The 12,516-nt window shown below is 46.4% G+C and overlaps 1 protein-coding gene across 1 annotated transcript in view; it reads right to left on the bottom strand.

Annotated features, from left to right (window-relative positions):
* Positions 1-12,516, bottom strand: part of VPS52 (VPS52 subunit of GARP complex) — a 21,814-nt gene that overhangs the window by 7,574 nt on the left and 1,724 nt on the right. Inside the window, exons 4-17 of the mRNA XM_017522681.2 lie at positions 12,288-12,363; positions 12,035-12,102; positions 11,558-11,733; positions 11,045-11,195; positions 10,656-10,756; positions 10,411-10,543; positions 10,228-10,285; positions 9,755-9,888; positions 9,129-9,284; positions 7,586-7,704; positions 7,185-7,308; positions 6,815-6,910; positions 6,574-6,681; positions 6,284-6,349 (exon numbers count right to left, since the gene is read on the bottom strand). Coding sequence (XP_017378170.1) covers positions 6,284-6,349; positions 6,574-6,681; positions 6,815-6,910; positions 7,185-7,308; positions 7,586-7,704; positions 9,129-9,284; positions 9,755-9,888; positions 10,228-10,285; positions 10,411-10,543; positions 10,656-10,756; positions 11,045-11,195; positions 11,558-11,733; positions 12,035-12,102; positions 12,288-12,363 — 1,566 coding nt within the window. The remainder of the gene's footprint in view (positions 1-6,283; positions 6,350-6,573; positions 6,682-6,814; positions 6,911-7,184; positions 7,309-7,585; positions 7,705-9,128; positions 9,285-9,754; positions 9,889-10,227; positions 10,286-10,410; positions 10,544-10,655; positions 10,757-11,044; positions 11,196-11,557; positions 11,734-12,034; positions 12,103-12,287; positions 12,364-12,516) is intronic.

Raw genomic sequence — 12,516 nt, 5'->3', positions numbered from 1 at the left:
TACAGGCACGCACCACCATGCCCAGCTAATTTTTTGTATTTTTAGTAGAGACGGGGTTTCACCATGTTGACCAGGATGGTCTCGATCTCTTGACCTCGTGATCCACCCGCCTTGGCATCCCAAAGTGCTGGGATTACAGGCTTGAGCCACCGCGCCCAGACCAAAATTACAAATTTCTTTCATAAAAAGCAACATTTAAAAAACCAAAAATGTGGTACAAGGATCTCTTGAGCCCAGGAGTCTAAGACCAGCCTGAGCAACATAGCAAGACCCTTATCTTACCAAAAAAAAAGTAGGGCCAGGCGCGGTGGCTCACACCTGTAATCCCAGCACTTTGGGAGGCCGAGGCAGGTGGATCACCTGAGGTCAGGATGAGTTCAAGACCAGCCAGACCAATATGGTGAAACCCAATCTTTCTTAAAAAAAAAGTAAAAAGATACATACTGAAAGATAATCTGTAACCTATATCATCAACAAGGTTAGTATGTCGACGATACAAAAACTCTTATAAATCAAAAAATACTAGGAGATTTATTTTTTTCTTTATTTTTTGAAACAGAGTCATGCTCTGTAACCGAGGCTGGAGTGCAGTGGCACAATCTTGGCTCACTGCAAACTCCACCTCCCAGGTTCAGCCCCACTGAGGAGCTGGGACTACAGGCATGCGCACCATGCCTGGTTGATTTTTGTACTTCTAGTAGAGACAAGGTTTCACTATGCTGGCCAGGCTGGTCTCAAATTCCTGGCCTCAAGTGATCCGTCCGCCTCAGCCTCCCAAAGTGTTGGGATTACAGGCATGAGTCACCATGCCCAGCCACAACCCAATTTTTAAAAGGTCAAATGCTACAACAGACATTTTACAGAAAAAAAAAAAATTGTACAGTTACTAAACATTTGAAATGATGCTCAATGTCATTACTAATCAGGAAATTACAAATAAAGACCCATTGAAATACAGGTTGAGTATCCCTAATCCAATAATCTGAAATCCAAAATGCTCCAAAATCTGGAAGTTTTTGAGTATCAACCTGATGCTCAAAGGTAATGCTCTTTGGAGCATTTCAGATTTCAGATTTTCAGACTACAGGCGCTAACCAGTAAAAATAGTGCAAGTAATTCAAAACCTGAAAAAAAATCAAAATCTGAAACATTTCTGATCCCAAGCATCTTTAGCAGCATCCCTGATCTCTAAAAAAAAAAAAGGAAAAGAAAAAAATGGCAAAGGTCTGATAATACCACATGGAGAAAATGTGGCTCAGTAGCAATTCTTACATATTGCTAGTAAGAAGTAACTACTTAGGAAAACAATTTAGCATTGTCTCATAAAGACTAACACTGCATATCTTATAAGCAGCTAGACTACTGTGCTAGGTTTATACCCAAAAGAAACTTTTGATGAAGATAATCAATATCTATGTGTGCTAAAAGACATGACTATTCATAAAACAATGCAAGAAACTGGAAATAATCCATTTATAGAATCTGTTTAATCACATAAGTCACATATGGCAATTAAAAAGAATGAGCTATAGCTATATGCAATAACATGACAATATTAGCAAAATTTTGCCTGAAAAGAATTCTCTGATTCTGGGGTTTTTTGTTTTGTTGTGCTGTTTGAGACAGGGTCTTGCTCTGTTGCCTATGGTGGACTACAATGGCATTATCATAGCTCGCTGTAGCCTCAAACTCCTGGATTTCAAGTGGTCCTCTTGCCTTTGTCTCCCAAATAGCTAGGACTACAAGTGCTTGCCACCATGTGGCTTTTTTTTTTTTTTTTTTGCCTCATCTCATCAGTGTCTATATCATTAAAAAAATAAAACAGCCCAGTACAGTTGTTTGTTTCTTTGTTTCTTTGTCCGTTGCCCAGGCTGGAGTGCAGTGGTACAATCTCAGCTCACTGCAACCTCAGCTCACTGCTGCAACCTCCACCTCCTGGGTTCAAGCGATTCTCCTGCCTCAGCCTCCCAAGAAGCTGGGACTACAGGCATCTATCACCACGCCTGGCTAATTTTTTCTATTTTAGTAGAGGTGGGGTTTCACCATGTTAGTCAGGATCATCTCGATCTCCTGACCTCAGGTGATCCGCCTGCCTCAGCCTCCCAAAGTGCTGGGATTATAGGCACGAGCCACCGCACCTGGCCTGTTTTGTTTTTTAATGATATAAACACCCAGGAACACAACACACAATCCAAGAAGTAGCAGATTGGCAGAAGTTACCATCAAACTATGAAATCCTCCTCAAACCATCCCTGTGCCTCATGCACAGCCTCTCGTTGATTTAAATGTTGCATTTTTTGTGCTCTTGATTTTCCCCCCGTTTTTGTGCATGTTCTTGCTTTTAAAAGTAAAGCTATATATATACACCAAAACAAAAATTCATTCTGTTTTTCAGTGTCATTAAACACAGAATCTGGGCCGGGCACAGTGGCTCATGCCGAGGCAAGTGGATCACCTAAGGTCAGGAGTTTAAGATCAGCCTGGCCAACATGGGGAAACCCCATTGTGGGTAACCCCCAACATGGGCAATGAGGAAGGAAAGCTGTGCAAACCCCAGGCACAATTAGTGCCTGAAGAATATCTTAGGTTATAGTGTTATTACTCAGCTATTTCCTTTATGTAATCCTTTATATATAATCATATATTAATTTATAGAATTAGTGCCTGAAGTATAACTTACTGCTTACATATATCTAGCTTATATTATCATACTTAATACTTATATCTAGCATACTTAGTTCTATATAATCTTTCTATATAATCATAGAGGTATTGTAGTCGGAGCTGTACCAACACATTTAGTGCTGATTTATATAATCCTTCTATATAACCATATAGTAGTTTGTAGTAGGAAGAATGCCCAGAGCAGTCACAAAGCGGAAGCAGTACATGGGAAAACAACCAGACCAGGACAAGAACCAAAGACCCAGGCGGTGGTGTCCCTGCCTGAAAGAGGAAACGCTGTACAGCAGGCTTGGAGCAAGGGCCTCTCTTCCTGAAAGAGGAATTGTAGTACCTTGCATCCAGTTCCTGTGGAAAGTAGGCCTCAGGCCTGAGACTCTGCAAAAAACAGAGGGAGAAGAACCTCCCAGTGTGACCGGTCACTGCGGCTGTACACCCTGTCAAGTCTTTTCTCGATTCTGTGCTAGCTCAAATCATCCTCCCATAAATATCTTAGAGAAAAGCACAAGTCTGTCATCTCCCACTGCATTGGCTTACAGTATCCTTCTATTAGAAATCCTTTGAAGTCTCCACCCCCAGATAAGAAGTGTTGCGCATGACACCTGCTGCACACAGCCTACATCCTTGCTTCAGTGACCTAATGGGGGTGGACTCCTTTTCTGTACACGACCCTCTACTACTGTACACGGCACAGCCCCCTACTGCGCACGGCCCACCTCTCTGCCCAGGTGACATAATGGGGTGGCCCCTTCGCTTGTTACTCATGTGACTATGTATGCCCTATGACTAAGCCTATAGACGATGACCTCACTTAGGACCCTGCCCCCTGCTTGTACCTAATAAATGCAGATGCTTCTGGACATTCAGGGCCTTGCTTGTCTCTACTCATAGGTGGTGTGCCCCCCCCAAGTCCAGCTACTCTTCTCCAGTTCTTCAATGTCCTATTTCTTTACTTCTTGGATCTTGCACCTCAGCACAGCATAAGGGACACCCCACGACCCTGTGGGGCTGACAGCCCTACACCCCATTTCTACTAAAAATACAAAAATTAGCTGGGCATGGTGTCACACGCCTGTAGTCCTGGCTACTCAGGAGGCTGAGGCAAGAGGACTGCTTAACCTGGGAGGCAGAGGTTGCAGTGAGCCAAGATTGTGGTCGCTACACTCCAGGGTGGGAGACAGAATGAGACTCCGTCTCTCAAAAAAAAAAAAAAAAAGAATCATAAGATTTTTCACTTGAAGGCTGGGATTCAAGACAGCCCGGGCAACATGGCAAGACACTGTCTCTACAAAATTAAAAAATTAGCCACTACACACCTAGAGTAAACTCATTTTTGATAAAAGTGCCAATAACATACACTGGGGAAAAGATAGTCTCCTGGCCAGGCATGGTGGCTCACATCTATAATCCCAACACTTTGGGAGGCCAAGGCAGAAGGATCACTTGAAGTCAGGAGTTCAAGAGCACCCTGGCCAACATGGTGAAAGCTCATCTCTACTAAATATACAAAATTAGCTGAGCATGGTGGCAGGCACCTGTAATCCCACTATTCAGGAGGCTGAGGCAGGAGAATTGCTTGAACCCAGGAGGTGGAGGTTGCAATGAGCCAACACCACAGTGCTGCACTCCAGCCTGGGCGATAAAGCAAGACTCTGTCTCAAAAAAAGAAAGAAAGAAAAGATAGTCACTTCAATAAATGATGCTGGGAAAACTGGCTATCCATTATGCAGAAAAATGAAACTATATCCCTATTATACAAAACGAAATCAAAGGATTAAATCTAAGACCTCAAATTATGAAACTACTACAAGAAAACAGTGGGGAAAATCTCCAAGACACTGGTCTGAGCAAAAATTTCTTGGGCACAAGCCTCACAAGCACAGGCAACCAAAGCAAAAATGGCCAAATGGGATCACATGATGTTAAAAAGCTTCTGCACAGCTAAAGAAACTACAAAGTGAAGAGACAACTAATATTTGCAAACTACCCATCTGCCAAGGGATTAATAACCAGAATAATATAAGGGGCTCAAACAACTCTGCATGACAAAGTCTAATAATCCTATTTAAAAACGGGCAGAAGATTTGAATAGGCATTTCTCAAAAGACCCCAAATGGCAAACAGGCATATATGAAAAGGGGCTCACCATCACTATCATCAGAGAAATGCAAATCAAAACTACAATCAGATCTCATCTCACCCCAGTCAGAATGGCTTTTCTCCAAAAGACAGGCAATAACAATGCTGGTGAGGATGTGAAGAAAAGGGAACCCTTATACACTGTTGGTGGGAATGTAAATTAGTAAAACACTATGGAGAACAGTTTGGAGGTTGCTCAAAAAACTAAAAGTAAAGCTACCATACCATCCAGCAATCCAACCGCTGGGTATATACCCAAAAGAAAGGAAATCAGTACATTCAACAGGTATCTGCACTACATGTTTGTTGCAGTACTGTTCACAGTAGCTAAGATTTGAAAGCAACCTAAGTGTCCATCAACAGATGAATGGGTAAAGAAAATGTGGGACGTATACACAATGGAGTACTATTTAGCCATAAAAAAGAATGAGACCCAGTCATTTGCAGCAACATGAATAGAACTGGAGATTATAGTAAGTGAAATAAGCTAGGCACAGAAAGACAAGCCTCACCTCTTCTCACTTATTTGTGGGATCTAAAAATCAAAACAATTGAACTCATGCACAAAGAGAGTAGAAGGATGGCTACCAGAGGCTGGCAAGGCTAGTAGAGGCTAGGGAGGAGGTGGGGGTGGTTAATGGGTACAAACAGAAGTAGAAAGAATGACTGGGCATGGTGGCTCAGGCCTGCAATCCTAGCACTTTGGGAGGCTGAGGAGAGTGGATCACGAGGTCAGGAGTTCAAAACCAGCCTGGCCAACATGGTGAAACCCCATCTCTACTGAAGATACAAAAAATTAGCGGGGCATGGTGGTGCACGCCTGTAATCTCAGCTACTCGGGAGGCTGAGGCAGGAGAGTCCCTTGAACCCGGGAGGCAGAGGTTGCAGTGAGCCAAGATCGTAGCATTGCACTCCAGCCTGGACAACAGGTCTAGACTCTGTCTCAAAAAAAAAATAAGACCTAGTTGATAGCACAACAGGGTGACTATAGTCAATTATAACTTAATTGTACATTTTAAAATAACTTAGAGTGTAATTGGATTGTTTATAACACAAAAGATAAATGCTTGAGGGGATGGATAAAGAAAAAAATAAAATTCATTCTAAAAATAGAACATTAGCCAGGCATGGTGGCTCATGCCTGTGGTCCCAGCTATCCAGGGGGCTAAGGTAGGAGGATCACTCAAGCCCAGGCGGTTGAGGCTGCAGTGAGCCATGTTCGTGCCACTGCACTTCAGCCTGGGTGACAGAGAGAGACCCTGCCTCAAAAAAAAAAAAAAAATCCAAAGGCAAAATAAAATAGACCAATAATGACAGTATGTTGTGAATCAAGAGTTACAGTAATTCCATGTACCTGAGGTCCACTATGCCACTCCCTACACACACACACACACACACACACACACACACACAGCTAAAAACAGCACACAAGGCTGTCCCTTCCCTTTTTCCCACACCCTACCTGTGTCCGAGCATTGAGCAGCTGCTGGAAGCTCTCAACCTCTTTGCTGTCATCTGCGGCCCGTTCCTAACGGAAGACAAAGGGAAAGGTCAAGTTTGGAGAAAGCAGTTCTTCACTTCAGGATGTCCCCTTCATTCCCCCCTTACTGTACTACACCAGACACTGTGCCAGACTCCAAGAGTAAAACACTGAAAAAGACAGGTATCATCTCTGCCATCACAGAGCTGACAGAGCAGTGGGAGAAACCAAACTTTCTGGGTAGGAAGACAAGGAAGAGGAGCATCTATTACCATCAGCACACCCAGCATCATGTCATAGTTGTTGATCAGAAACACAAGCTGCTCCTTCCTTGAGGAGAACTCAGCTGCCACTCGGAGGACAAAATTCTCCACCTCCACCTGAAAAGACAGAGAGGAGAGGAAGAGGTGACACCAGAAAGCAAGGTCATCTGGCCCCCATCTGGCCTCTCCTCGGGCTCCACCCACTGGCAACAGCCCTGCTGCTGGGAAGTCTCTCCGGTCCAACCGTCACCTGTAACTGTCCCAGCAATTGCATGGTCCTTTCATTGGGAATTGTCTGGTTGATGCTGACAAGAGCAGAGGAGAACTCTGCATAGCGGCGTGTGATCTAGGAGAGAGTAGGAAGGAAAATCACACCCACCTCCTGACCCAACCAACACAACCTCCTAACTCCTTTGGCCAGCCCATCTCCATGTGATTTAACTCTGCCTCCAGTCCCTCCTACCCACAGTGTACCACCCACCATGAGTTTTACCACCCTCCCAGCATGCCTGCTCATAGCATGCTGTGACCTTGACACAACTGTGACCTTGGCCAACCCACACAATGAAACTTCGAGCCCTGCCTTTCAAGAACCCTTTGTTACCCTTGCCCTCCCTCACATAGTGGGGCCGAGTATCCAACCCCCCAAGGCGCTGAGGGTCAGTGCTTCGGACACTCTGGACATTCATCTCCAGGATCAGCTCAAACCGTGGCCATAGCAAGGCAAGCACCTGTTCCCAGTACCTGTGGACTTAATCAGAATCAGAGGTCAGCTGGCAAAGATTGTGGGAGAGGGATGGGAGGGAGTAGGGCATCATTCAGTTCAATGGTCAACAGCCAGTTGTAGAGGGCGGTGGTTGGAGAAATGGGAGTCCAAAGGCAGCAGTACTGCCTCCAGAGCAAATGAACAGGAATAAAGGCTGATGATACCAAGTCAGTAGGAGTCTAAGGTCAGGGTAGAGCCATGTAAGACCAAGAGAGTTCATGGCCTGTTGGGCATCAAGGACCAGAATTCAGTGACCTGTCCAGGGCAGGAACATCCCTCTTTGCTGCAATGTTGCGGAACCGGAGAACAATGTGGATACAGAGAAACACAGCAATGGCATCATAGCAGTCAGTGAGATAGGACTCCAGGTGTTTCTGTGATTGGGGAACAAGCAGAGGTTTAAACGAGAATGTTTGTTAGTTTGTTGTCCTTAGTGGCTGTGAACAAACACATGTGTTTCATTGGGGATGATGCACTGGACAAGAGAGAAGAGAGAGGCCTAAAAGGGAAATGCCCCCTGCTTTTCTGTCCACTGCCACCCAGGTGGTCCTGCTGCCTGGCCCACCAGAATCTGTTTTTGGCTTTTTTTTTTTGAGACAGAGTTTTGCTCTTGTCGCCCAAGCTGGAATGCAATGGCGCAAACTCAGCTCACTGCAACCTCCGCCTGCCTCCCTGGTTCAAGCAATTCTCTGGCCTCAGCCTCCTGAGTAGCTGGAATTATAGGTGCCCACCACCACGCCTGACTAATTTTTGTATTTTTAGTAGAGAGAGAATTTCTCCATGTTGGCCAGGCTGGTCTCGAACTCCTGACCTCAGATGATCTGCCTGCCTCGGCCTCCAAGTGCTGAGATTACAGGTGTGAGCCACTGCACCTGACATTTTTGGCGTTTTTTAGAGACAGGTTCTTGCTTTGTCACCTAGGCTGGACTGCAGTGGTACAATCATTGTTCACTGCAGCCTCAAACACCTGGGCTCAAGTGATGTTCCCACCTCAGCCTCCTGAGTAGCTGGGACCACGAGTGCACACCACCACGCATGGTTAAGTTTTATTTTTTTAAATTTTTTTAGAGACAAGCTCTCCCCATGTTGCCCAGGCTGGTCTCGAACTCCTGGCCTCAAGCAATCTTCCTGCCTTCGTCTCCCAAAGTGCTGGGATTACAGGCGTAAGGCACTGCACCCAGCCCCACCAGGATCTATGATCACAAGCCTATCATAGCAGAGTTCTGGACTGAGCTTGGGTCAGGGGCTTGAGCACCAAGATTTAGGGGCCCCTCAATTCTCACGTGCTATTCTCTGATTGTGGGTCAGCACTAGGGGTAAATCTCAGGGACCCTAAGCTCTGAGGATTTCATGGGGAGTAACACTGTAACAAGTCTAAGTAACAAGGCTTAGACCTTTTGTTTTTGTTTTTTTGAGACAGGTCTTACTCTGCCTCCCAGGCTGGAGTGCAGAGATTACTGCAGCTTTGACCTCCTGGGGTCAAGCAATCCTTCCACCTCAGCATCTCAAGTAGCTGGGACCAGAGGCACACACCAACACACACCGAGATAATTTTTTATTTTTTGTAGAGATGAGGTTGTTGCCCAGGCTGGTCTCAAACTCCTGAGCTCAGGCAATCCTACTGCCTTAGACTCCCAAAGTGCCGGGATTATGGGCATGAGCTACCACGCCCATCCAAGGCTCAGACATTTTAGAATGAGGTGATCCCGATTTCAGTTCTACCAGCCACGACCCCACTATGCTGCTGATGAAGACTGGGGACAAAGGTATTGAATGGTACCTGAAATAGGAATCTTACCAGGGTCATGCTGAGTGTACGGCCCATGACAGCATGGAACAGGTCGTGTGCAGCCGGGCCAGACACAACAAAAAATTCACAGATGAAAAGATATTCGCGGCAGGAATTGTCTAGGAGGGCGTAGTGCTGGCTGCGGAAGAGGGCCTCAAATGGATACTAGGAGAGGAGAAGTAAAGAAAAACAGAAGGGATGGACCCCAACACTGACTTCCCATGGACATGGCTGGAAAATCAATAAACCTGGGTAATAAGAGCCGAGCAGACCCTTCGCATCCATCTAGGTCCAGGCTGTCAAAGAGCATCCTGAATGGGCACTGAAAAGCTGAGGGAACACAGGGGTAAAAGAAGGGCCTACACCCTCTTGCTGTCGGTACTCTTGTATCCACCTCAACACCTGCCTCTGACCGTCATTCCCTCAGCCAGTCTCTCCCCTCTGCATGCCCTTAAGTCAATGGTTCTCAGCTCTTTTCACATCATAGCATGCTGGAGTGACTGGAGAAGACCATTCTCAAGTCTAAGGGGATTGAGACAGGGCCTGCAGGTTGGGAAGCTTTGCCCTGAGGTCTGGCCTTCCCTCCCCTCATGCTCAGAGTCTTCTTCATGACTGAAGCTTGTTCCTCCTCATACCCTCTGCTCTCCACGCTGGGCTGTGTGAGGCACCAGGATGGGGGCCTCAAGTTCAGTTGGGGAGATGACAGAGCCACGGGTTCCTAGGGTGAAAATGGTGTTCCTGCTGCGGAGCGATGGCTTTGAAAAGAATCGTAAGATGGGTCAGCGTCAGGGAAAACAACGAGACCATAACTGGGCCCAAAGACTATCTGCGGGAACCCCAGCCAGCCCTCTTTCCCAGTACTGGGGCCCCACTTCACCTGACATCTGTGAATGGGCTTCAGGGGGTCTCTCCCTCCCCTGCAATCATATGCAAAACTACGTTTCAAAATGATGTGTGCATCTTTCTAGGAAGAGAGGCTATAACTTTCATCACTTTCTAAAAGGTTTCAGTCCCATAGGAAAAGGTAAGGAGCAGTGCCTTGGTGGCTGGAGCCGAAAGTCCTCCCACTCTCAAGGCCTGGCATGAGGGTTCCCCAGTACTAGGATATCTTTCTTTGCCGTATCTTCCACACCCATCAGATCATCTTTCTCAGCAACTTCCTCATACTAAGAAAACAGAAAAGAGAACTGATAACCAACTCTTCCCATAGCACAGTAAAATATTCCTTGCCCAGAGATGTCCCCTCCTCCCAGTCCATATGCCCAGGAATGCCTCTCCCTCCTGGCCTTACCTGCACCTTCATGAGCCGCCCCAGGTAAGAACGGTAGTAAGACAGGTAGATCTTGCTCAGCGTCTCCACGTATTCATCCCTGATCTCCTTAGCTGTTGCTCGTTCATTGCCAAGCAGAAACTGATAGAAGAATCTAGAAGGGTTAAGAACATGTCAGTCTACCTGTCTGCCCAAGAAACCAGATGCCTACACTAGGCTGCACAAAAGCTCAAAGACCATCCCATGCACTTCCTTGGGGTGATGACCTGTACTTCAGCAGGGCTGTCTGGGGGATCTGATAGTTGGTCATTGGTTTCCTGAAGGAATAAATCTTCTGGAGGATAAACTCTCGGATCTTCGTCACTGCCTAGATGTGGGGAACCAAACACAGGGCATGAAGCTGCAACCCTTTTACTGTATGAGAGGAATTGGAGGAAGCAACAAATGGTAAACATAGACAGAAGGGTGGTGAACACCTCTTTGGTATTTTAAGATTTTCAGGGAAACCCAGGGAGGCAAGAGTGGGGCTGCCCGGAAAAGGCAAGGTGAAGTTCTTGGAGACAGGCTACAGTGAGCTCTGCCAAGGAAATCCATACCGAAGGTCTTGGGAAGGCTGCTTCTAGTAGCCTCCAGGGTATCCATCCCTACTTCCCACCTTGACCCGGAGCCGATCAAGCACGCCTCTGACGTCTGCGCAGGCCGCTGTGCCTCTAGCTTCCTGCTCTCTGACTGCGGCTGCCTTGGCATCCAGCTCCTGTAGCTGCTCCAAAAACCTGGGTTCTGTCACTGGAGCCTCTAGAATTGCCCTGGGTAGCAGGAAGGGGTGAGATGAGTTATAAGGGAGACCCAGACATCCCTAAACCAGACCTAGACCACATTCCTTACATCCAGCCTCTGTCATGCTACCACCCTGCATTGTACCGTATATCAGGACACATGTACAAAGTTTTCTATTCCTGGACTTCCCCACTACACACCTGACCCTGCATCATTCTTAATCTTAATATTTGATGCCTAACGCATGCCTAAAGAAATGGTTGTTAGCCCGGCTACTAATTTCTAAAAATCACTTAACGTGGAGCTAGGAGACCCATGTGGTAAAGAGGGTAGGTCACCCCAGCCCATTCACCTACTATGGACATTATGACCCTTCAAACTGGTAACTCACGTGACCAGAGCAGAAGGCACCACCAGACCATCAACAAGTTCCCCAAGTTTCCCCCGAACTGCCTGGCGATTTCGAAGTCGAATGTTCATGGCTCCTGACTGTTCCTGCAGTGTCCGAATCTCAGAGCTGATGGAGCTGAGGTCACTCTGAAAAGCTCCCAACATCTGCTCCATTCGCTGTAGGGAGGGTAGAAGATGTTGCTGGAGTGCTATAGAGTTGGTAGGGGATAAGTGGGCCACCAAAGCCTCTTGGTGAAGTCCTCAGTATTTATCAGTCCATGAGGGTAGCAGATGATAAACCTCAAAGATTGCCAGGAAATAACATTAAATATGGCAGTGATAACAAAAAAGGCCCCTGAGGTCATCTTGAAAATGATCCTAACCTGTCCCATCTTGAGGATGATGACCTAAAAACGGCACTAGAGTCCATGATCTAGTTCAGAGTAGCTATTATGGGTCACAGGTCATAATTACTAACCTCCAGGACGGCATCACAGGCTGTGATCTGGTTGTGCAGGGATGCTATATTCTCACTCTCTTGAATATCTGACCCACAAAAAGTCAAGGGGCCTCATGGTGAAGATGGAGATCCTCAGATTTGTAGTACCTCTCCAGTTTCTCTCTGAAGGGACAGAAGCCTCAGAGATGTGGACCCCAGCTGGGCCATCTGTACCACACACCATAAAATCCCCAGGTCAATAGCACTGCCCCTTCCCTCTGCTGGAGGATACAATCCCGAATGGATTTCTGTTCAATCTGCTGTAGCTCCAGCTCAACTTGCTTTGAATAGTGACGGAGATCTACACCCTGGGAGAACATAAAGGTGACAGGTCAGGAGGAAGTCTCAGTAAAGGGACACTGTAACAGAATCAGTGAAGGACTAAAGGGTCAGACACCAGGCTAATATAACAAAAGCAAGAGACTTGTTTTTCCTCTTGGGGGAGAGTAGATAGAAGGGCA

This window comes from Cebus imitator, unplaced genomic scaffold (assembly GCF_001604975.1).
Source record: "Cebus imitator isolate Cc_AM_T3 unplaced genomic scaffold, Cebus_imitator-1.0 Scaffold24, whole genome shotgun sequence".
Classification (NCBI taxonomy): Eukaryota; Metazoa; Chordata; class Mammalia; order Primates; family Cebidae; genus Cebus; species Cebus imitator.
This window is presented reverse-complemented; position numbering and strand designations above follow the sequence as displayed.